Source organism: Psammomys obesus, unplaced genomic scaffold, assembly GCF_907164565.1.
Source record: "Psammomys obesus unplaced genomic scaffold, mPsaObe1.curated_primary_1811, whole genome shotgun sequence".
Lineage (NCBI taxonomy): Eukaryota > Metazoa > Chordata > Mammalia > Rodentia > Muridae > Psammomys > Psammomys obesus.
Genome location: NW_026590663.1, coordinates 3,025,445 through 3,051,247, shown reverse-complemented (window position 1 = coordinate 3,051,247; position 25,803 = coordinate 3,025,445). Strand labels below are relative to the sequence as shown.

The 25,803-nt window shown below is 39.5% G+C and overlaps 1 protein-coding gene across 8 annotated transcripts in view; it reads left to right on the top strand.

Annotated features, from left to right (window-relative positions):
* Positions 1 to 25,803, top strand: part of Cadps2 (calcium dependent secretion activator 2) — a 486,122-nt gene that overhangs the window by 308,610 nt on the left and 151,709 nt on the right. For all 8 annotated transcript variants that reach the window (XM_055608125.1, XM_055608124.1, XM_055608126.1 and 5 more), the window contains exon 9: positions 25,324 to 25,390. In XM_055608125.1, the coding sequence (XP_055464100.1) occupies positions 25,324 to 25,390 (67 nt within the window). The remainder of the gene's footprint in view (positions 1 to 25,323; positions 25,391 to 25,803) is intronic.

The window sequence follows — 25,803 nt, the reverse complement described above, 5'->3', positions numbered from 1 at the left end:
TACTTTAACATTTTTCTTTGCAGGAATTGTACACTATTTTCCAGCATTGATATTTCTGTGAGCATTAAGCATTCTCAATGTATTTATTGTTCTGACTATTACGGACATATGAATAAATGGGTTAAAATTATTTTCTAATTAAAATTATCCCTGCGTCTTACAATTCTGCTAAATCAATTGGTTGTAATAAATCATGAAATGTGAAAATTTGAACTTTGTGATACAGAGCACAAATTGCATTAATGGTTGATAGGTAATAAGAGTCAAATGAAAAATTATTAGGCAATGATAGAAAGTGTTTATCCTGCAACCAAATACCCAGTAAATGGATTAGAGCTGTGAACATGCCTTTAATGTTTCCTATGATAATTGTCAGGAAGAGGTATGAAGAACCGTGGGACCTCAGTAATATGCCTTGCCATTTTAATTGCTAAGAGAAGCAAGGGAATCTTAATTGCTTGGAGATGCTTTACTAATTAAAGTGTCATTCTACGTTCATGCTGAAATAATTAGTTTGAATATTTGTAGGAGCTAAGATATAAATTTAGTTCCAAATTCAGGAACATACCCACAACAGACTTTGTTAAAATGATTTATGGTTAAGAAAGGTTAACAATCATGAAATTTTGAATGTTTCTTTAATTTTGTACAATTTAAATTTCACTGGATTATTAAACTTGAAAGAATGGAGTTCACAGTATTTTAAAACTATTATGTTTTATTCAATGCTATCACACTAAGTTAAACTCCTAAAATACCGTAAGATTTCTGGGACACATTTGATTTTTTATGACTTTGTTCCCTTATTTATTCCAGTTTGGAAATATGCTTCCCTAGAAGCAAGTACATCAACATATCTGTAACATTATATGGATTCCAAGCTATGTCGGTAATACACAGCAACTTTTACAAATGTCCTCATGATTCAGTGGACTTTAAACACTCTGGCTAAATCTCCTAATTGTTTTAAAGTTAATTAAATCATATACACTCAAAATAGTTTAAAACAGTAAAGGTGGGGGAAAAAAAATAAAGAAACCAGACCAGTGTGACCTGACATGTTTGGACATGTGGTTACCTAAGACCATCAGCTGAAGTTTCACCAAGATTAAAGATACACCTCCTGAGAGATGGCTCCATGGTTAAGAATACTGGCTGTTCTCCAGAAGACCTGGGTTCCATTCCCAGTACCCACACACACAGAAGCTCACAGCTGTCTCTAACTCCAATTCCAATGCATGCAATGCCCTCTTCTGGCTTCTCTGCACCTCAAGCATAGATGTAGTTCACAGACTAAACTGCGTGCAAGCCAAGCACCAATCCACATAAAAGAAATATAAATACATTTTGCCAAAAAATATTAAAAATACAGTAGGAAAAGTGAAAACATAAAAGTTTAAAAATGAACAAAACTGTTTTCTTTCACGTAGTTATTACATAAAATTGCAGTCAGCTCCCATAAAAGGTTTACATTTGAAAGCTACAAATTTTTAAATACTCAGCTTTTACTACTTCCTCCACAATTTATTATATTTGTTATATTTATTTATTATAAATAAATTGTTTATTATAGAGGATACAGATGACTTTGCCCAGGCTGCCTTATTTCCTTAGGAGGAGGAAAACAGAAATCAAATGCTCACATTCCTCAATATACAGCAGTTTTCAACCTTCCTTTTATTTGACTTAAACATTGCATTCTTCAACTCAGAGTGCTCTGCTCATGTGGCTGTAAAGTTTCCCAGTCTAAGGGACGGTATACCTTGAAATACACACAGACACACACACACACACACGCACACATGCGCACACACATGCACTCACACACAGTAGTCTGTTTGCTGCAGTATATGCTTTAAATTAAGATACGTTATGCTATTGATACTCAATTCTTCATATATGGTATCAGTATTCCTTTCCACTAAATATTGAGTATTTGAACCTGTATGAATTGTTTTCTTTTAAACACTGTGCGTGGGCACTTGCCTTAGAGCATGATGCTGATAATCTAGGATTTCCTCTATCTCTTGTTATCCTTTGTTGTCCCAAAACAGAAGTAAACTTACAGTGCAGTTTTTAAAAACATTCCAAAAGTTCTTGAAACAGCTTTAAAAACAGGTGTTTTAAGTTGCCTTGAAATCTTTGCAAAGTTTCAACGTCGTATAAGTGTTTTCTTCAGTAGCAAGACAGTACTTTCTTCACATATTAGAACATGCGGTAGATATTAGCAGAAAAATTGGAACAACTTTGCTTTTTTATTTACTGAAGTCATGTGAAAACCCTGGGAAACTTCTTTAACAAGCGTATTTCAAAAATAAAGCATGTATTCATTACCTGGTAGACAACCACAATTTTAAAGTGATGCTGTATTTCTTGTTATATTGTATTATTTCCTAGCAAACTGTTGCAGTGTGTGACCCTATATCTATGACGTCAAAACAAAGCAGAACAATTAATTATATAAAGCGTATTGAAGTGCCGTTGACTTTATGTTCTCATTCAGATTATACAACTCTGTGTGGTAAGTGTTATCATAGCAACTTACAAGCGAGATTCCTGAAACGGAAAGAAATTGAGTCATCAGTAGCTAGTAAGTGGCCATGACTTGATCTGGCCCATCTGATTCCAGAGTTTGTAGTCTGAACCAGCAGGCTGCACTGCCCAGAGCTGCCCAGAGCTGCCCAGAACTACCCAGAGCTTTTCTTCGGCAGTAATCCCATCAGGAATCCACAGTCCTCACATGCCTCCAGAGGCCAGGCCACCTGCACATACACATGAAGTAACTGAGTGAAATTCATAGGAAGTGGAGCAGTGAGGACCTCAGGGATCAGGAGAACAGGCCCTGCAAAAAGAAGTCCGAACTGTCTGGTTTTGAAATTGTTTGATTTCAGAGCACATCTGTGGCTAAATCTGGCCCATGTGGTCATCAGTCTGCCCCTCTTGGTTTACAGACACAGTCTGTCCCATTAACTGAGAACCACTGCGAGGCTCTGCTGGTTCCCACAGACTGACAAACAGCATTTATTTTTAATGAATAAAGGACCTTAGATAGTCACACATTTTGAAATTGATTTCGTTGAAATAAGAGAATGAAAGGAATTAAAAGTAATGTGCTTTTGAACAATCCCTCTTTATTAAAATAATGAGCCCCCATCCAGTGTTGTTCAGTGCCAAGCAATCCAGATGATTTTTCTGGAGTCTCGTCTGTGGGTATCTGACGCTCAGATTTCCGAAACATGACTGGTATTAAATATCCAGTAGCTGACTACAAACTGGAGATAATAGTGTCTTGATTTAAGGCAAAATAATTTGACATGAGCCTGACATTTATTCTTTATGTAAGGATTGTCATTTTTCCCCATGTTATCTTAATTCTTTTCTGCATCTTAAGATTGTGATTTGGTGAGTTGTGTATAGGAGACAAATTGACACAAAGTCTTCTAGTCAGTATTTATGCCTGGTCCCTTCAGAGTCGTTTCTTTGTCAAGCTATTAGTTGTACACTGTGACGGGACAGATTGCTGGATTTGGTTTGGTGTGTTGAAAGGTAGGAGGAATATTTACCTTACTACAAAAGTAGATGCTCTTGAGTGTTTAAACGCATGATTAGGAAACAAAGCCCTCTGTTGAAGTGCTCTGGAGTTTAGATAAAATAAAAAAATCATCCCACTGAAGAGAATTCAAGGACAATAAATAAAATTTAGATGAGTGAATGTTCAAACTGCTAAATCAGAGGCAAATGAGGTAATACCCAAGGGCTGGAGATGTGAATATTACATAATGAGGGTGATAAAGGACTTGAATGTGATGTGCCTGGGCTGCATGTTAGTAGCTAATTCCAGTAGGAATGCTTTGCAGCCGTTTGTCGGCTGAGGTGCATGCGTTCGGCTAAATGGAAACCTTGGACGTTCTCTCATACACCCCATTATTTGTAATTGAACACCTGATTTCTATCATGCAACAAATTAACATCTGCACTGGATCTGTCTTTTATGCATATGGATACAGTGATTAGAATTTTGCAGATAGACAGATACTGGAAAACAAAAAGACAACATTGTGAAACACTTCCAGCCATAATTTTTGATTACATATTGAGAATCGTTTAATTATCTAACTCCATTTAATTAGCCCCTCCACTTGGGTCAATTGCTTTTTTTATTAACATGACATGTTAGCAATTTGTTAATTGCTATAAAATAACATGAGACTTTCTTGTGCTTCATGTGATGAGTACATAAGCAAGGAAAACACAGAAAGGTAAATGTACTATTTAGCCACCTTCTAGCACTTGCCGGGACCACTGCCTTGTACCTTTTGGGTTTCTATCATTGTATTATCCAGGATGGGTTTGCTGGCATGAAGGACTAGGCATTTTCAGACCACGGTTACATATTTAAAGTGCAGGAGATCTTTTTAAACCGTGCAGCCTGGTGAAAAGTAAAGACACAGGTAAACCAGTGCTAGGTGAAGGCAGGTAGACAATGATGTAAATATTGAGCCAAGCAGCTGTTTTGGTCAAGGGTTGAGGCATATCAAACCTTTAAGTGGCAAGAAGCTCTTCCTCGTGCTGCACTGCACGTGCAGTTTTCACTGTTTGAAGTGTTGTTTGTTTGTTTGCTTGCTTGTTGAGACAGGATCTTGGTTTGTACCTCGGCTGGTCTCAGACTCGTATATTTGTATAGCTCAGGGTGGCTCTTAACTCTCCTTCTGGGCCACCACACACCACTAATCAAACTCTTGTTTTCAGTGTTTTATGTTAAAAATTACTTTTACATATCAGTGAAAACATTGATTATACCTAGGAATAAATTTGTGTTTTCTTTTAAAGAATTCTTCTAAAATTTGTCACAGGTAGACAACTGTCAGTTCCTTTCATTGGGAAGGAAATGAGTAGCCACAACACACTGACCCTCATAGCATTCTATTCGAAACCTCACTCACCACTGTAGCATCGTAATTTTACCACTATTTAGTGATGAAAACAAAGGTATATAGAATAACATTGGTTTCTCTGGTATTTATTTTTCTTTTATGCTTTATTTTGTATGGTCTATGGTTAGCTCATGCTAAGTTACCTCAGACCTCAGAAAATTTAAGAGTTAAATGAGATTTGGGGATCAGTTGGCCTTCTGTTCACGTTTTATGGAGAGAGAGAGAGAGAGAGCGCAAAAACAGTGAAACTTTTAAAAATATTTGTGGAGAGCTAAAAGACATTTAATTATTTAATTTATACTGCTTATATCCTGGGCGAAGCCCTGAGTCAAGTGTTACCACTCATACAATGATTACCATGGGGATGCCTGTAAGAGCGTTTCCGTTCTTGTTGGAAATGTTCTCATCCGCTTGGGGGCACTCTGATCAAATATAAAGGGAGGAGAAAAAAAAAAAGAAATAGAAAAAAAAATGCTTGATTCATTTCAATTAGAAAAGTTACCCATTGTCCTAGCTGTAAATCTAATTATACAACTCTAGATAAAAATGCCTCTTAAATATATCAAGTAGCTGAGGTTTTCAAATTTCTGATAAGGTATAAATTAAAACAGTGCTTCTCACACTTCGGTCTCTAGAGCCAGACAGCAGCGACTACCTGCAAGCCCTTAGCCTTGTAGATTCTCAGGCCTGTAGGAATCAGAGGCTCCTGGTGCAGGCAGCCTGACTTTTCCACAAGCTCTCCTTCAAACACAGGCTTGCTTGTTACTAACGTTTGGTAGCCAACACATTGGAACAAATTCGGAAATATTTTTTAGTGTTTAGCTTATGATACATGCTTGAAACAGTGTGCAAAATGTCTGGCTTCTTAGGAAAAAAAAAATCCTTTGTCAGGTTTTAATAAGTAGAATCTGAAAACAAGCTAATCTCTGTGTTTGTAGATAAACAATTGGATCCCTATGAGCTACAGCAGTCCCTGGTAGTCACCACCCTTCCCCAAACCCTGCTTCAGAAAATGTAATCAGTTAATTTTGAGACAAATCTTTTGTTTTCTATCATGGAAATAAATTGGCCACCTATTTATAACACCTCTGTCCTTATGATTGTGTCAGATACATTATCTAGAGTTCATGATAATGCTTCTAACAATGTTCCATAGCATCTCTGGACCATATTTACACTTATTAAAAGACCCACTGTGTGTATTTGGTAAACTGATTAACATTGGATAAAGACTCAGGCAACTGGGAAGCCAGTGAGAACCTTTGTTTACTATTAGTGAAAGAGCCAATTCCGGAGTCTGACGACAGTTCTTGTCTGGAACAGCTGTATAAAAGGTGACCCGCCATGCTCAGCATCACTGAGGAAAACATGACCCCCTTGCTCCTCTCACAAGAGCTCACCTCAACTATTGGAGGAGAATGCCATTGCTCTCAGAGTACCTGTCTAGAAGCCTAGACCACACTGCTGCAGCTTGAATTCTGGTGAGCGTCTTTGCCACCTCTGTCTTTCACTGTGGATTCTCCTTGGGTGAATCAAAGTATAAAATTTCTGTTGCATCTTCATGGTGAGAGGAGACAGTTGAGGAAATGATCACCCAGATAATGTGAGAAAGTGCTAAGTAGGCTTGCTCTATTTCCAGAAGATTCTGAGCTATTTTGTGCCTTGTGATGCTGACTCAAGATGGCTGACTTCAGAAGGCACCTTGAGACACTTCTCTCTTTTATTCTGATTTGTCAAAATATAGTTCTCTGTCATGACATTCACGTGTAAATGACCTTCTTCATGTGTGAATACTGTCTCACATAGAACCAGTCCACCTAACACAGGGTGCACATTACTCCAGGATACAAAGGATAGGGTTGTTCCTGTTAAGACATCCTGATCAGACATTGTTTACCAGATTCTGCACATATAAGAGGTGAAAAGTTTACATGAAGATAAATGTGCTGGGACTGGAGAGATGGCTCAACTCTTAAAAGCACTTGATGCTCTTCCAGAGGTCCTGAGTTCAATTCCCAGCAACCACATGGTGACTCACAACCATCTGTAATGTGATCTGATGCCCTCTTCTGGTGTGCATGAGGACAGCATACTTATATACATAAATAAATAAATCTTTTTTTTCATTTTTTAAAATTTATTTATTTACAGTTTATTTATTTACAGTTGTTAATTTATTAATTACATTTTATTCACTTTGTATCCTAGCTGTAACCCCCTCCCAACCTCACCCTCTCTCCTCTTCTCCCATGTCTCTACCTCAGTCCACTGATAGGGGAGGTCCTCCTCCCCTTCCATCAGACCCTAGTCTACCAGGTCTCATCAGGACTGGCTGCATTGTCTTCCTCTGTGGCCTAGTAAGGCTGCTCTTCCCTCAGAGGGATGTGATCAAAGAGCCAGCCACTGAGTTCATGTCTGAGATGCCACTGAGTTCATGTCAGAGGTAGTCCCCGTTCCCCTTACTAGGGAACCCTGTTAGACACTGAGCTACCATGGGCTACATCTGTGCAGGGGTTCTAGGTTATCTCCCTGAATGGTCCTTGGAGTATCAGTCTCAGAAAAGACCTCTGGGCCCAGGTTTTTTTGGGGTTTTTTTTTGTTTTGTTTTGTTGGCCTCCTTGTGGAGCTACAGTCCCCTCCAGGGTTTCTATCTTTCCCTTCTTTCTTAAGATTCCCTACTCTCTGCCCAAAGTTTGGTTATGAGTTCCAGCATCTGCTTTGATACCCTGCTAGGTAGAGTCTTTCAGAGGCCTCTGTGGTAGGCTCCTGTCCTGATCACTGTTTTCTTGTAGATACTGATTTATATCTAGTAACCAGAGTCTGTGAGTTCACCTTTAACTATGACGCTAAGGTGAATCTTAAGCCGAATCACAAGCTGGGTTATTCTGTGCTAGCTAATACCTCGGGGCAGTCATTAGCACAGGTCTTTTAATATTAAGAAATGTGGATAAATTATCTGACAGAATAAGTTGTACTTCCTAATGAAATCAATGTAGTAACTAGGGCAAAGCATGTAAAGTACAAAAAACCAGACTGTAGTGTTGGATATTAAGTAGGTGAGTTTTCTAAGAGTTGAGTGTACTTTGAGGAAGACAGGAATGAAGTGCACTGAGAATAGTCACTTGGCATATCAGCACAGCCTGACAAGTGTGCAGAATCCAGCCCAGATAATGGAGTCATCAGAGTTTAACTGTCAGGTAAAGTCCAGTATACTTGAATTTGGGTGAAATAGGGTGAACTTACATATAACTGGAAAGTTTAAATTTTTATTTATTTATTTATTTATTTACTTACTTACTTACTTACTTACTTACTTACTTATTTACTTATTTATTTATGTGTGTGTACCATCATGCATATCCATGGGTTATGTGAATGCAGGGGCTCATGGAGCCCACAAAGCATCAGGTCCCCTGTAACTAAACTTACATAAGCCTCTCGATGTTGGTTGCTGGGGACCAAAATTAGGGTGCTCTGCACGAACAAAAGGGCTCTAACAGCGGAGATTTGTTTGATCGCTAACCTTTTGGGTAAAACAGAAAAAAAATTACCTCAAATTTGCAATAGTTCCTTATTGCTTTTTTAAAGAATTCATGGACATTTTTTTTATTTGATTATGAAGCATATCAATTGACTGGTCTGGAAATCTTCAGAGGAACCTCCACACTAATCCATCCTTACATTTCACAGTACCTTCCTTCTGCTTTATGTTGCTTCCCGTGATCACTAGAGCTCCTGCTAATACAGTACAAATATTATCACTAGAAACACAGCCACCAACATCTATCTTACGGTACCTGAAAAGAGTGTGTCCTCTATCCTATTTTCCATCAGTTCTCCAGCAAAGGAGGCAAAGGAATGAGAAAGAGACCTTCAGTGAACTGAATATTGCTTGGTTTCCAGTCACTATCAGCAACAATGTCAACATTGCTAAGTCCCTGCAATTCCTGTATTCCACTAAAAAAGCAGACCTAGTGGGACAAGAACTGAATCAGACACTGTACTTGGGGACACAATTTTGACACCAGTCTTTAAGAATGATAGCCAGTCTGTGTTTTTTAATTGAAACTAAAATAACTAAACAAAACTAGTTAGGCCGTGGCTCCATGAAGAGAACGTGGAGAAAGACAATTACAGCTTGTCATCTGCCAAGAACTGACTCTTTCTCCTGCTCTTTAATTGGTATTAAGAAAAATAATGGACTTGCCATCAGATTGGCTTGTTAATTTCTGCAGTACCATCTTGATCTTCTGCAGATTTGTGGGCTACAGTTAAAATGTTTATCCTCAACCTCCTATGTAGAAGGACGGGAGTGTTGCTCATGTTTAATTTTAAAAGTAGGATCCAGAATATGTTCTTTTAAATTTTACGTGCATTGGTGTAGAGATGTCAGATCACCTAGAACTGGAGTTATAGACAGTAATTAGCTGCCTTGTGGGTGCTGGGAATTGAACCTCAGTCCTTTGGAAGAGTAGCCATTTCTCTTAACCACTGAGCCATCCCTCCAGCCCCCCACTCCAGAATACATCTTAATAAATAATGAAATATAAGTTTTACAGCTTTATATAGGCAGCTACACATGTGGTATGGTGTTGGCAGTTGAATCTAGAGCCTCCTTCAAGCCACTGAGCTACTCTCTCAGCCACAAACTGTGTTTCTGCTTATATCCATTTTAACCTATAGATATGTGACTCTAAAATAATTCTTAAGATGAAAATATTGAGTTGTTTGAACTAATACACGATAGCACACTTAGGTAAAATACTGACTCCTTATACATATAAATCCCCTTAGAATGAAAGAAGGAAAGAGAGCAGATTTTATGCCCGAGTTGTGTTTTGAGAGGAATGACTTGAGGGCATCTTTGGAAACAGCAGCGTAGATCCTTTGGCAATGAGACGTGTGTCCAGTAGATGGCGCAAGCACTCCCCACAAAGGTCTGGAGGCTGCAGACTTGGTTCAAGAGGCACCGTTTACAGATTAGACATTTACAGATCAGGACATTTTATTTCCAAAAATGTAAAACTGAGAGGCCAGCAGTAGGCGGAGTGGCGGCTCACTTTGGGCATATCAAGCTTGTCGGGACCCCGTACTGAATTGATATAGAACAGCTCTGGTATCGGGGAAATTACAGCTACCACAGGGCCACGGCTCTCTGATACGGAGATGCCGATAGGGTGGGTACATGTCAAAGGTTGTTTTTCTTCTTCTTTGTTGACCATCTGGGTTTCCTTTTCCATTGTATTTCATATCTGCAGACAGAAATACTATGAGTACAGGTCTGTAGGCACAGGAATCATAAAGATGGCATTATTGAGCTTTAAGCTAAAGAAGAAAAAAATTTTCTCTTGGTGCAGTGACTTCGAGCCTCCCTGGACATGGGTTTCCTGTTACTCCTGGCTTTGTTTTTCATTCTCCGGCACACAAAGTAGGAGAAGACTTGAACTTCAAAGCAGAGTTTTCTGTAGTGGAGTTTTCTGTAGCAGAGTTTTCTGTGTGTGGAGTTTGGGGTAGGTTGATAATAGAACGTTCGCTTGGAAACATCAAGTTTTCAGTAGCCTGGAAACACAGAGCTAGTCTTGTGCAGTCTTCTTTTGTTGGGATCGGACAGGTGGCTCAGTGGGTAAGAGCACTGGCTGCTCTTCTAGAGGAACCCAGTCCCAATCCTAGCACCAACATGGCAGCTTACAACTTGTGTAACTCCAGTCTCTGGGGATCTGGTGCACAGACATACATGCAGGAAAGATACTCGTACACAAAAAAATATATTTTTGAAAAATACCTAGTGTGACTTTTGAAAAACTTAGTAAAATAGCTCTGAGAAACAATTGCTTTTCAACTTTGTTCTTTATTTAAGACAAAGGCTTTGGCAGTGTGTGTGCGCGTGTGTGTGTGTGTGTGTGTGTGTGTGTGTGTGTGTGTGTGTGTGTTTGTGGTGTGTGTATAACACACATGTGGAGATCAGCATGGGGTTACTGGCTGTCTCCTACCATGTGGGTCCTAGCATTGAATTCAGGTCGTGAGAGTGGCAGCAGATGCATTTACTTATTCAGCTGTCTCGCCAGCCTCCCCCTACCCCCCCCCAAAAAAAAAACCTTTGAAACTCATGGGAAACAGAATTTTTATCTGCTTCTGAGATGAAGAGTTTCTATGAGAGCGCACAAAGTACAACGTTAAAACAATCTAGTCATTCTAGTCTCCCTGTTTAAAACAGGTTCTCGTTAGGTAGCCCTGGCGGGCCTGGAGCTAGCTATGTAGACCAAGATGGCATTAACTTCACAGAGATCTGCCTGCCCCTTTCTCCCAAGTTAAAGGATTTCACCACTACACCCATCTTGTTCTGTTTTGGTTTCTTTGTTGTTTGCTTTTGTCAAGCTGGCCTGGAATTGAGTTAGCCCATTTTGAGCTCCTTTGGCTTCAGCCTTCCAAGTGCTGAGTAAGTGCTAGCAGCCCAGGCGATCTCCTCTTATTCCCCACACAGGACTAATTTTTAGCAAGTCACGTGTACCGCCATCTGCCTGCACATACATGTGTGGGTCTGTTGCCTGTGGAAACCAGGAGAGGGCATTGGATCCTTTGGAACTGGAGTTACAGTCTTGGGTACTTCCTTTTGGGTCCTTGGAACCACATCTGGGTTCTCTGCAAGAGCAACACATGCTCTTAGCCCATGAGCCATCTCTCTAGCCCCTTAGTCTAAATATTTTTGTGTTGTTATTAATACTAACTCCAATAACAGCCCTTTGGTTTATTCTGTAGATTGAAAGGCCTGTTCACATGCAGAGCTCCACAGTTAACTGGCTTGTGCTGTCTGCTACAATCTAGGTAGTTATTTCTGTTCCTTTTCTACACTGACAAGAATAAAATTCATACCAGAAAAGTAAGCACTTGCAGGAAATAAGAACTAAAAAAACATTCCTCTTCTGTTTACCTCTCTCCCTTCCCTCCCATTGAAGCAAAACCTCCCCACCCATTTTCACAACTCACTTCTATTTTGCAAAAATAAAACCAATTGCAAAGCAAACAACAACCAAAAATCAAACTGCATCTTTTCGTTTGCAGGCACAAGTTTCTGCATTGCTGTGGTACTCCTGCTGGCTTCCTGCTCTCATCTCACAGTGGGCCACACCTTCACCCACAGATTTAACTTCTGTGCCTGGCAGGGTAGCTACCAAGCCGAAGTGAGCATGAATACAGGGTCCCTTTACACTCTGCCTGTCCCCGCGTATGTTCCGTGGCCAAAATCTGCTCAAGCTTGGTTCAGCCCGCCGTTGTCTGCCACTCGAACAACACTGAAGTTTTAAGCTCATTTCTAATAGCAACAAGCCAGAGTTTCAGGGTTACGTTTACCAGTGCTGTTTAACAGTAACAACTGGTTCATGTGTTCAGTCCTTGGACAGAGAATCCCTGAGTTGCTACCAAATAGATCCTAATGTTTTCCTATGTCAACATGATGCTTTGTATTGAAGCTATCTTCCTCGGGGGAGGGGTTGAGAGGCACCGGGAGCCTCTTTTGGGGGACAAGGAGATAAGGCTCACTGCACTCCTGAAGCTCTCTGTCCATGTTCACGGCAGCTTTCCCATGCTTTCTTTTTGCTTAGATCTCCTGTGTTAACTTCAGCTCTAGGATGACCTTCTGATGCTGAAGTCCCAATATTATTCTCAATCTAAATAAATACCAAAATGCAAAGGAATTTTATTTTATTTTTATGCGGGTCATAAACACTTTTTACCCAGAGTTCTCTTCTGACGCTATTTCTGTCTTATAATTATTCCTAATGACCATGGTAAGACTAGCCCCCTGGCAACACATAAATGTATACCGACCCAGCATGTGGAGGAGCTTATGACGCAGATTGGACATAATCTTTTTCCAAAAGGCGTTGATCATTTTGGGCAGGTAATGGACATTAGATTATACAGAGGCCGTGGCTATGAGGAAAAACATCATGCTACCTAATACAGGAAGTAAATGTGTCTGATTTTATTGAGCATATTTTTCAGGTTGACCTACAGAAAGTATATTTGACCCAAAGGGATGAGAATAAGTAGGCATTGTAAAACTGAAACAGTAACTCAGCTTAAATAAATATTGGAAAGAGATGATATTCTAAGAAGTGCCACACTGCTAGAGAAAGAAAGCAACATGCAAACAATTTGAAGAACAGCAAGAGCCCAGAATATTTGAAGAAAGGGGTGCTCAGTGTGGAAGTAAGTGATGGGACGTATCCAAGCATTCAAGCAGGGGCAGTGTTTATAGATGGGAGCAATGCTCAGAATGTATGAAATGAGTGCCAGGGTAGGGTTAACGTGAACCCCAGCAAAGCTAGGGCTGTGGGCAGCTTATCAAAACTACTTAAGCACAGGGGAGCAGGGCAGAGACTGGCACACTGGGACCAAGATACAATGTCAGGGCTAGAAAACCTGCAGAACATCTGCTGTTCAGCACCCCAAGGTCTTGAACCAGAACTCCACTGTCCTTGACTGCAGATAAGATTGACCACAAAGCATAAAAATGAAGTTCAAGTGAGGTGCATAGTTTAGGCAGAGCAGGACTGTTGAAAAGGGAATCTGTGAAACGTGCTGAGCAGCAGAAGGGGATCAAATAAATGGCTTTGTCAGCTAAGTCATGAAAATGTGAATCAACAGAGTCGGCCTAGGAAAATTTCAGCACTCCCAAACCATGTCCTTGCTAGCTGAGACCAGAAAGCTGTGTTGAAGGATGTTCAGGAATCATGCATAATACATGGAGCTTATGGATCAAGTGGGGTTTTTTTGTATTTTTTCTTTATTATTATTATTATTTATAACTTATTTGCTTTGTATCCCATTCATAGCTCCCTTCCTCATCTCCTCCCTGTCCGCCCCCCCTTTCTTCTTCCCCTATCCTTCTCCCCTAGTCCACCGATAGAGGAAGTCCTCCTCCCCTATTGTCTGACCCTTCCCTATCAGGTCCCATCAGGACTGCCTGGACCCTCTTCCTCTGTAGGCTGGCAAGGTCTCCCTATCAGGAAGAAGTGATCAAGGAGCAGGCAACCGGGTTCATGTCAGAGACTGTCTCTTTTCCCCTGAGTAGGGAACCCACATGGAGACTGAGCTGTCTATGGGCTACATCTGAGCAGGGGTCTAGGTCCTCTCTATGCATGGTCTTTGGTTGATGCATCAGTCTCTGCAGCCTCTGGGCCCTGTTTTTGTTTTTTGTTTGTTTGTTTGTTTGTTTGTTTTGGCTTTGTTGGTCTCCTTGTGGGGCTCCTATCCCCTCTGGATTCTTCTGTATCCCCCTTCTTCCATAAGACCCCCTGCTCTCTGACACACCAAAATTTAAAGCAAACCTTCTTTTACAGATACAAATATTAATAGACTCCTAGCAAAGTTACAAGTGTCTACTTTGAACTGGAACAATAGTTCATTTTAAACAAAACATAAAGACTCAGTTGTATATTTGTATTGCTTAGGACTCAATGGCTGTCATCCAGCCTATTTCTCCAAGACTGCATTAGAGACTTGGTCTCCCATCCAAGTACTAGCCAGGCCCGATCCTGCTTAGCTTGTGAGATCAGAGGAGATCTGGGGTATTCAAGGCCATATGGCCATAGACTCCCAGAGCACCTTCTGTGGAAAAGATTCTGAGCTTTTGAGACAGCGCACAGTATTGTCTCCTACCGTGTTTCTCCGTGTCTCACAGTGTCTGCTCCAGGCTCCTTGAAGAACCTGTTTAGTTTCCTGTAGCTCAGTATCATGTTTATTTGCCCACCAAGCTTCTTCCTGAGAGTCCAGTGCTCCAGTATGTCCTCTGTGGAGCACATTCACTCCCAGGCTGTTATGTGTATATTTCACTTGAACTTGTGGGTCTGAAGAAGACAGCTTGGTATCTCCATTCATAGAAAGGGGAAAACCGAGAATTTTGATGACCTCTGTGTGTATAATGTTCACCCATGTTCGATCTTTTTTCCTTTAGGGGGATATTGTGCCCTAATGAGAAGTTACCGTTAGTAGTGGATAACAGTAAATAATTTTCACTGAAGTGTTGGGTATTGTGCATAATGTCCTTCATCGATAAACTGTCACACTGGACCCCTAGGGACATTACTCTTCCTGGGGAGAAAGGCATGTTTGTCTGGCTTAGTCGGGGAAGGCATAACAGCCTTCCCCAGCCCTCTAAACTATTTCTGAGCCATTCTATAATCAACTTGGAAAGCTCAGTAATGTTTTATTAACATATAACAAAGTGATAAGGCTTCTGGAGATGAAGATGGGGAGAAGATTAATGAAATTAGGAAAAACCAAGGAATCAAATCTTTGTGAAAGACTTATATTCTATGACTGAATATATTAAGTCAATAAAATATTAACTTCATTTGGACATTCTATAATATATACTTGCTGTCTATCATAAATACATTCAAGTTTTCCAATTAAAAATAAATTTTTACGGAAATAAGGCATTAATTTTGAAAGTATTCCTCTTTAAGAGGACATGGACCATTAAAGCTATGTATATGGACTTTTTTTTTTTTTCCTGCTAATTGAGTTCTAAAAGAATGTCATCAACCATTTAGCAAAGGTAAATATTAGCATGATGTCTTTTTTTTTTTTTAACTTTTCTTCTATGAGAATAGCTACTGTTAAATAGCCCAGAGTGGTCTGGAACACCTTCTGCCAAACAAGCTGGCCTCATATTCTCCATCTTCTCCCCTCGGCCTCCTGACTGCTGCCCTTACAGGTAGGCGCCACCACATTTGCCTAAAAAAGCATCTTCTTAGAGAAAGATTTCTCTAAACAGTCTGATTTAGACTGTTTGCCTTCTGTTTAGATGTGCAAGAGTTATTTTCTACATTTGGCTGTTGAAAATGGTGAGGCTTACCTAGAAGAAGGTTAAAATTCATGAAAAAAAGAGAAATAGCCTTGTACAATTGATTCTAGACAGAGTTCTACCTAAGTAAATTTCTTCACCCTTGTCTGTCATTATGTCTCCTGTTTACATATCTTGGAAACTTAACTTTTTGCTCAACATTAGGAGTTACTGGTTTTCTCAGCCCTAACTTGTCTCTAACTGTCAGGCACTTTTGTGTGGTGAAGACCCTTTCTTTTGTACCTTTCCTGTTCAATTACAGGAAGCATGAAAAACTAGAAAGTATTTACATCTAGGTCTCCTAATGATCAGGTTGCAGCGTTGTCTTGATTCAGTTTCTTTCTCATCTTCAGCTGAAAACAAAACCAAAAAGAAAAAGAAAAAGAGAAAGAAAGAAAGAAAGAAAGAAAGAAAGAAAGAAAGAAAGAAAGAAAAGGAAAAGGCTTAATCTCATGGAGTTGAATAAAAGCAAGAATGTCATGAAAGGAAGACAAGCAGTAGAGCAGGCTGACTGCAAGTGCCCGAGGGCATTCTGGTCCCTATTGGTTTTCACATCAAATGCAATGGTGCCCACAGATAGCCTGTATTGTTGTCAGTTAAATGGGATCATGAGTGTCTGAAAGGTGTTTGAGAATGAACCGAAAATCATTTTCACAAGTGGATGATTACTTCTGCCACATGTTAACCCAACTCCATCAGAATGGCCCAGCTTTGTGAGCCCGCATTAATTGCTCTTTCAACCTTGACTGAGGTTTCTCTTTAAGAAAGCCCTTTCCAGGACTAAACTACTCTATATATTGATTTTTTTTCTTTCTTTATTTTTCCTTGAAAAAAAAAAAAATGAAGCCTTGTAGAAGAAAAGCCGTTATTATTCAACATGTAGATTGATTGTTCTATTTATTTGAATAGAAAGCTGGAATCATAGGTGATCTACCCAAAATACTAGTCCTCTTTCTCCCCCAAACACTGAATAATTCCTACCTTCTGTATACAATTATGTTTTAAAAATATTCATTAGTGATGATTTTTCCTCATAAAGTAAAACCATGAACTCTCACAGCATGGACCCTATGCAAATAAATTGTCATATTCTCCTTTTCATTAGAACTGTATGCCACCATTCTAATTGAAACTAAACTACAACATGTAGCAAAATGTTTGGAGAATTCTTTTTGTTGAAAGCATCCTTTGAACAATCTTCAGCTTAGAAAGATTTTAATGAGTGTTTTTTTTATTTTATTTATCTATTTATTTATTATTTAACTTTTATTAATTACACTTTATTCACTTTGTATCTCCCCCATAAGCCCCTCCCTCCTCCTCTCCTGATCCCACCCACCCTCACCTTTCTGCATGCATGCCCCTCCCCAAGTCCACTGATAGGGGAGGTCCTCCTCTCCTTCTTTCTGATCTTACTCTATCAGTTCTCATCAGAAGTAGCTGCACTGTCATCTTCTGTGGCCTGGTAAGGCTAAAGTGGTTGGTTAAATGAGACCCTTTCTTCCCTGTAACCATTTTCTGTCTCAGACATGGTGCATATAGTATTAGCTATGTCCTAACTATTACTAGGGAAATGCACGGTCATCTTTATTGTATTACAGGATGAGTTAAGTCAATTTTAAAGACTGATTAGAAAATTACTTCTTAATTTTTCATTAATTTTTTGATTATATGCACATCAGAATGAAATGTATTTATAGAAAAAATGCTTAATTTATTAGTAAAATATATTTCCAAGGATATTGCTTAAAGGAAGATAATTCGCAGAAGGTTGTATTTTAACTTATTTTTTTCTAAGTATAGTCAAAGGGACATTGTACAAAACAGCATTTTAAATATTTTGTAAGTGGCAATGATGACAGAAAAAAAGTAAGCTTAGTAGTTATTCCAATAATTGTCTTGTTTTTAAACATGACAAGTTTATCTTTTACTAAACTTCATGTTTTATGTGAATCTGTTGTATCATCTTACTGATACTAGAAGACATGCAGTTAATGATTGCCATATATCTAAGGAACATTTTATTCCTGATGCCCTGGAACATTCTGAGAGATTTTGTAAAGACTATGTGGATTCATAAAGGAAAAGTCTGGGAAAGTAGCCATGGTATATCTTTCATATTTCACCTGGTTTGATTGTGCATTTTTTAGTGAGATACTCCACTGACAAAATCAACAGGTAAAACTGTTGACTTAAAAGAGGGGGGTTGCTAAAAATATGCTGCATACCTTGTGGGTAGAACCTGTTGTATCTTGAACTTGACCTTTACAGAGAGAGAGATGGAGAGAGATCTCAAGTGGGCAAATACCATCATCGTTTCCTTTTAGTTTTAAACTTTCCCTAGCAGTATATTCTAAATATACAGTAAAAACTGTTGGACTCTGGCATTCTATGTCTCTAATACATGAAGATACAATATGACCCCATGGGATGGTTAAATACACAAAAGTAAATTTCATAGGCCAGGAAACATTAGGATTAATTTAGTTGTTTTTTGCCTTGACTCTTGACAGTAGTTTGTGTTTCTTTGTGGGGAAAAAAACTAAAACAAAACCCATGCTTTCCACCAGAAACCTCTGTGGCTGAGGCGATGGCTCTGCTGTGCTGATCCTGCCTTATGAAACCAAATGCTCCAATGCTTTCTGCGTCTGTATCTCACCTCAGCATTGAGTCATGGCTGCTAAGTTCTTAGCTACCTAATCCAGTGTAAGAAGAGAAGATTTTAAAGTTAATCAGATCATTTTTTTTACTCAAACAGAGCAACTCCTGAATACTGAAGTTGGGTGTACTGATGAAAGCAAATACTTTTAAATAGTATCTGGGCAGTTATTTTCAGATAATCCAAAATCCCCGAGTGGCATGAGCACCGCCCCTCCAGAATGAGAGAAGATTCTGCCAACACGCGCTTAGTTGGTAGAACCCTGTTTCTCAAAGCAACAAGAGGCCATCTTGTTCCAAGTTCAAATGACAAGAGGAAATGTAAACTCCATCTTTCAAACACACTACTGTTTTGAAACACAAGTATACAACCAACCAAAAAAATAGCTTTCAAGGATCTGTCTAATTAAGGATATTTGCTATTGTATATGAAATAGACCTGTCAACCAAATTTTTGCTGAACTGCATTAGGCAGTTATAATTAGTGTTTATAGTAGTGAACCTGAGATGCACTGAGGCCCTTTTTAAATCACTAAAGAAATACCAAATTGGGTTTTTTTTAATCACTACTTGGGATCATATTTACTATGTACAAAGACCCTAGAAATTAGTATGGTACAGTCTTTCTAGAGAGTAATTCATTTTTTCAGTAATATGTATGTCATAACACATATTATCTAGTAAAACGTGATTTCAGAGTAAATTTTTTATATTTCCCTAAAATTAAACAATCTTTTGGAATTCAGATATCGTCAAGGAAATAACGTGCAACATGACGGTGCATGTTTTTAAAAAAGTGGCAGGATGGTGACTCAATAACCATCTTCAGGTAGCTGGAGAGAGAATGTGTTTTGATTTTTATGAGCTGTCTTCTGATCTAGTCTGTCTAGTGTTTATATAATAATGATTTGTTCTCCTTTTCCTCACTCCTCCATACTTCAGCCTTTCCAAGTAATCCCAGCCCCCATCTGTAATGAGCTTAGCCTCTTCTGAATTTTAAACATTACAAGGGCCTTGAAAATGGAAGATCTCATTAAACTGGTGGTTCTCCACTATACTAGAGAGAAAGAGGTAAAGGTCCTTTCCTCTGTTCTGAGTTTTCAGTTTAATCATACAAGGACAAGTAGCTGTGGAGTCAGATGACCTCATACCCACCGTACTTCTTAGCAGTGATTTTTCACGATTACGAAAGTTAGGTGCGTTCTCACTCCATCGCCACTGGTAATGTATCACTCCATAGTCACCTTGGAAAGACAGCCTGTCCGGTTCTCTCACAGGTAAACACACGCGCTGGATATGATGCAGCAGCCTAGTTTGTGGACATGGGACACAAGAAACGAAAACATGTAAATACAGAAGGCTCCCGCACAAATGTTCATGGTATCTTCAGATCCCCTAAGCAAAGGTGTGGAAGCAACTCATGGGCATCCCAACCTGTGAATGCATTCCTACAGTGGAGCAGACTGCTTGGCAAGGAGTGGGAACCGATTCCTGTTACACGTAGGGAGGACGAATCACACAAGGGTTCTTCTAAAGGAACTTGGACACAAAAAGCTGTGTGCTATAGAATTCCAATGACATTGTAGAAGACAGGATGAGCAGTGAGGTCAGAGATAGAGTCACAGAACTGAGGAGCTGAGGAAAGTAGTGATGAGGATGAGGATGACGGGCATGAGAAAACTTGATGTTCCATAAGTTGATTGTATTAGTGGCCACAAGATGACTACTCTTAATTATTATTTTTAGCATTCCTTTTAATGGCAGCCTAGTCATTTCTTACTATATGAGTTTAAAATTTTCATTCTGAAACAATAGTGGAAAACTGTTTCTCTTCATGCATTTCTTACTTTTAAATATATCCCTTACAAAGAGAAGAATCCATCCTTGTAGTAGTAGAGAGGAAACCAGGCCTCTAGGAAGCTAGGAAATCAATCACAAAGCCATGCTTATAGTGGAAACAAGGAACGTGTTTCCATAGAAGCTTTGGCATATTCTAATCCAGTATGTATATATTTTGATGTGTTTCATTTCAATTTTTATATAAAATTTTTATTTGACTAATACGAAATTTTTACAAGGACAAAATAGTGTGTGGTTTTTGCATAGTGTATACAACACCTCCTTTTTGGCAGCCCTTTGTTGGCTGTTACTTCATTTTTCTAACATGTAAAGCTCATAAAATTCTTAATATCATTTTATTTCTGGATGTTTTGGGCTGTCACTTAATGTATGGGTTTGAACAAATTCTCGTAGTGCAATAGCTCAAACACTTCAAGGTATGACAAGCCAGTAGCCAGTTTTCTTTCGTTCCTTCTGTTTATAGCATCTTGTACTAGTTGCCAAATGCTGTATGTATACATGCACTCACCTACCTCTCTGCTGTCTGTCTGTCGAGAAACTAGATGTTATTCTAAATTCATTGGCCAGCATTTTGCATGATGTTCAGCTGGCTGCTGCTCCTCACAGAACCTGCCCTGTCAGAGCACTCAGACTAATTTGCATGTGGTAATGATGGTTCCTCTATCTCCCCATTCACTTTCACTTGCGTGTGACCCATCTGCCCAGCACTTTGCAAAGTGAGAGGCTTGAGAGAGCTGAGATGCAGGCTGTGGTCACAGGCTGGGGTTATTCCCAGCGCCCTCTCCGGCCCCTGAGCCACTGTTAACCACTCACAAAGGCCAGTGCCCTTTGATACAGAGCATCTATCATGTCCACAGGAGCAAACACTCTGGGTCACTGTTGTTAACCCTGTAACGCGAGCATGAGTATGTGCATTTCAGGAGAGGGAGGTTATATAGAAAAGACAGAAAGAGAGCAGCTGAACACCTATCACCACAAACACAGAGGAGAAATTAGAGGCTAAAAGGAAGGGCGTTTAGGGGACATTGGGAAGAAACACTGAACATGTGAGAACAAGAAGAGTTGAAATCGCCACCATTCTCTAAATGAGTCCACATCGCATCCACAAACTCATGCAGTGGTCTTAGGCACATAGCGCTTGTCAGAGATAACTCACCACAATTGGCTGATGTGCCTGAAAGCAAATAAACGCTTCATTGGGCTATTTGAGTGATAATTTCAATGCAAGAGCACAGTCACTTTGAGCGTTGATAGCTCCTTGATTTCTTATCCTAACTCTCATATTGTAGAACACAGAAGAATAAGTATACTTAAGTCTTTCATAATTTCATTCCTCAGGCAATATGGTCATTAATAATTAGAATATTCATTTCATATTTGTTTTCTGAAATTCCAAATCATTAAGTATGGGTATAATGTTAAATCCTCAGTCTTTTCCTATAACATAATGAAATTTTTTCTGCATTTTATTAACTTTAGCAAAGTCATAACTTCCGTAGCAATAGATTATTTCTTCCTATGATTATGCCATTAGTAAATATGATTTTGCAATTGGTGAATACACTTCTTACCTTTGAACATCTGTCGCCAATTTTAAGATATACAAATTTCACGACACCATGTGTCCTTGTGAACATACGTTTTTATGTGGGACTATACTTATTGCCTGAATAACTCCACAATAAAAAGATAGGCATTTCTGTATTTTGCTGTGCTGTTCCTCAGGAGAAGGGCTTTTTTGCTACATTTCTCCTGGTACTGAACACAGTGTCCATTCATCCACTATACCTTCATGAGCATGCCATACTAGTATTTTTTTAGAAAGAAATGATATGTTTGCTTTGTTTTATAAAAGGGGGTCATAAGACAGACGCTCAGTTTTCAGCTATGAAATTGTGAGAGATCAGTCCTTTAAACCCTCAAATAAACTCTTAGATGTGATATTCTTTATTACAATTGTAGACAGATCGAGTTTATTTGAATAACCTTTATGCTGGTAAGCCTCTACTTTCTATTTGTTTGTTTGTTTATTCACTTTACATATTGACTATAGTCCCCTTCCTCCTCTCCTTCAGGTTCCACCCTCCCCTACTCCTCAGAAAAGGGGAGCCCCCACCAACCCACCTGAGCACATCAAGTCACATCCAGACTGAGTGTGTCCTCTTCCCCTGTGGCCAGACTAGGCAGCCTGGCCAAGGGAAAGTGACTGAAAAGCAGGCAACAGAGTCCGTGTCAGAGTCAGCTCCCAACTCTGCTTACTAGGGGACCCCACATGAAGCCTAATGTGTCCATCTGCTACATCTTTGAGAGGACCTAGATCCAGTCCCTGCATGGTCCTTAGTTGGTGCTTCAGTCTCTGCAGACCCCCTGGGCTCTAGTTAGTTGGCTCTGTTGGTCTTCTGATGGAGCTCCTGTCCCCTCAAGTTCCTTTTTATCCTTCCCCCCACTTTCCCACAAAACTCCCTACTCTTCATGCAATATTTGGCTGTGAGTCTCAGCATCTGTTTCTGTCTGCTGCTGGTTGAAGCCTCTCAGAGGACAGCTATGGTAGGCTCCTGTCTGCAAGCATATCATTAATAGTGTCAGGGGTTGGCTGTCTCCCATGAGTGGGTCTCAGGTTGGGCCAGTCATTTGTTGGACATTCCCTCAATCTCTGCTCTGTCTTTATCTTTGACCATCTTGTAGGCCGGTAAATTTTTGTGAGTAGGTTGGTGTTCTGCTTCCTCCATTAGGAGTCCTGTCTAGCAGGAGGGTGTCCTCTTCAATTTCTATGACTCTACTGTGAACCTACTGTCATAGGTCTCTAGCTTGTCACAGAGATTCCCTTGCCATGGTTTTCCTTCTCCCTGTAAGCCCTCTGTCCTACTGCCCCTACTCTCCCCAAGACTGATATCTACCCTCTTTTCTCTTTGTACTCCCCCTCCTAGCCTGTTCCATCTCTTCAGCCACTTCTGCTGTCTATTCTATTTCCCCCTTCTGAGTGATATTTAAACATCCTCCCTTGGATCCTCCTTTTTACTTTTCTTCTTTAGGTTGTTGAATTGTAGTACGGTTATACTGTACCATGTGGCTAAAATCTGCTTATAAGTGAGTACATCCATGTGTGTCTTTTGCGGTTTGAGTTACCTCACTCAGGATGATCTTTTCTAACTCCAACCATTTGCATGCAACTTTCAAGATGTCTTTGTTCTTAACAGCTGAGTAGTATTCCATTGTGTAAATGTAGCCCAGTTTCTTTATCCATTCTTTGGTTGAGGGACATCTTGATTGATTCCAGTTTATGGCTATTACAAATAAAGCTGCTATGAAAATATTGAGCAAATGTCCTTGTTGTATGGTAGAGCATCTTTGTGTATATGCCCAGGAGTGGTATAGCTGGGTCTTGAGGTAGAACTATTCCCAATATTCATACAACATGGTTGTTCAAGTTTGCACTCCCACTAGCAATGCAGAAAGGTTCGCCTTTCTCCATATCCTCACCAGCATGTGCTGTCTCTTGAGGTTTTGATCTCAGCCATTCTGATGGATATAAAATGGAATTTCAGAGTCATTTTGATTTGCATTTCCCTGATGACTAAGGATGCTGAGCATTTCTGAGCTTCTACTTTCAAACTCAAATTATGATAAGATTTGAAAAAAAAATTAAATAATCCCAGCAAGGGATGGGAAGTGGTGGCACATGTCTTTAATCCCAGTACTCAGGAGGTAGAGGCAGGCAGATCTCTGTGAATTCCAGGCCACCCTGGTCTACAGAGTGAACTCCAGGACAGCCAATGCGACACAGAGAAACCTTGTTTCAGAAACTAAAAAAAAAAAAAATTCCACGTGTTACACTGCGTCATTGTATGAAGTGTTTGCATATTAACTCACCACCATGAGCTTGAGCTTCCTTGTTTTTATTTCTTCCTTTTCCCCATGGATACTTGAGCATATTTTTAACTATTCATTGAAAACAGAATTTATGTTCTCAAGGCTGTACAGATAGTTCAGTAGGTAAAGTGACCAGAACACATGTAAAAAAGCTAAACATGATTTCACATGATTTACAGCCCAGGATTGAGAAGGCAGAGACAGGTAGATCCCCAGAGCTCACTGACCAGCCAGCCTTGCCTACTCAGCAAGCTCTAGACCAGCAAAAGACCCTGGCACAAAAAAAAAAATAAATAAAATCATAAAACAAGACAGAACAAAAAACAAGAAGGGATAGCACCCGAAGAACAGGCCCATTGCTCTCTGAACTCCACATGAATACCCATACAAAAGAAACATGTACATTCACTTCCATGTACATATGAACACACACAACAAAGGAGTTCTATTCAAATGAATGACCAGGTCAGTCATTTCAGCTTAGATTACAGATATCATGCAGAGTTAAAAGCCATAGCTGAAATGATGCTAAACGAAATGATGCCTTTTTTATTAGCTGGGTTTGATGATGAAAAAAATTGTTCGGTAGAGAGCTTCCATAAACCACATAAACCTCAAAATGACGGAGCTGGCAGAGGACTTAGAAATCAGGACACCTGGTGCTGTCCTCTAGTAGGCAAAGAAATGGATATGGATGTTGATGCAGACAGCGCAAGGTCACCCAGCTGGACAGTAACCTTTCACCCTGGGTTCTTTGCTCTGTATCCACCTCCTTCTCAGGCCATGCTCACCAGCTCCAGTCCTCTGAGTGCTGAAGAATTCAGTACAAGTTCCTTCACTCCTAGCCTCTGAATCTCCTAAGAAACATGTGCGAAAATAAAATTCCAACTGGTTCTTTGATTATCCTTTCTAACTCCTACTTCGTTCAATTTGTAGTAGGGACTGACAAATTGTAAGCCACGTAAATCAATTCCCTTTCAAGAATCGAGAATCGGCAAAGACATCTTGTAACCCAGGAGCTGCGTGTTGTCTCCGATTTCAAATAAACTAAACTTTACCTTTAGGAGGCTGGACTCATAATACCTATGGAAGACATGGAGCTGGAGAACCGCACCATTATTTATGTACTCTTGTGCTTGTTTTTCCTACCAGGTACCTGTATGCCCTTGGACAGAAGGTTTGGAAAAGGTGGAAAAAGCGTTACTTTGTTCTTGTTCAGGTCAGTCATTTATTTTCCTGTTAGGTAATTGCTCTCTGACTGTTACTATCAGAATTGTTATTTGTTTGTGTCATAGCTCTTTATAATAATTCTTGTATTAGAAATTAAAACTGAGAAAGAGTTTAATTAACTCATTAGAGAGTAAAGAAGTAGTGAATTCATGATATGTATGCCAGCACAGATAACATTTTTTTAATATCAGCCAACAACCCGAGAAACTTATGATGAAATGACTGAGATACTGTGCTTTTGTACAGAATGCAGTTCTTTTCCTTTGTTAGCCTCTGTGTTCAGATAGTTGAGGTATCAAAGTCAACAGTCACTTCAGCATGTGACTATGAAGTCCATGTGGAAGAGGCAAATAATAATAATAATAATAATAATAATAATAATAATAATAATAATAATAATAA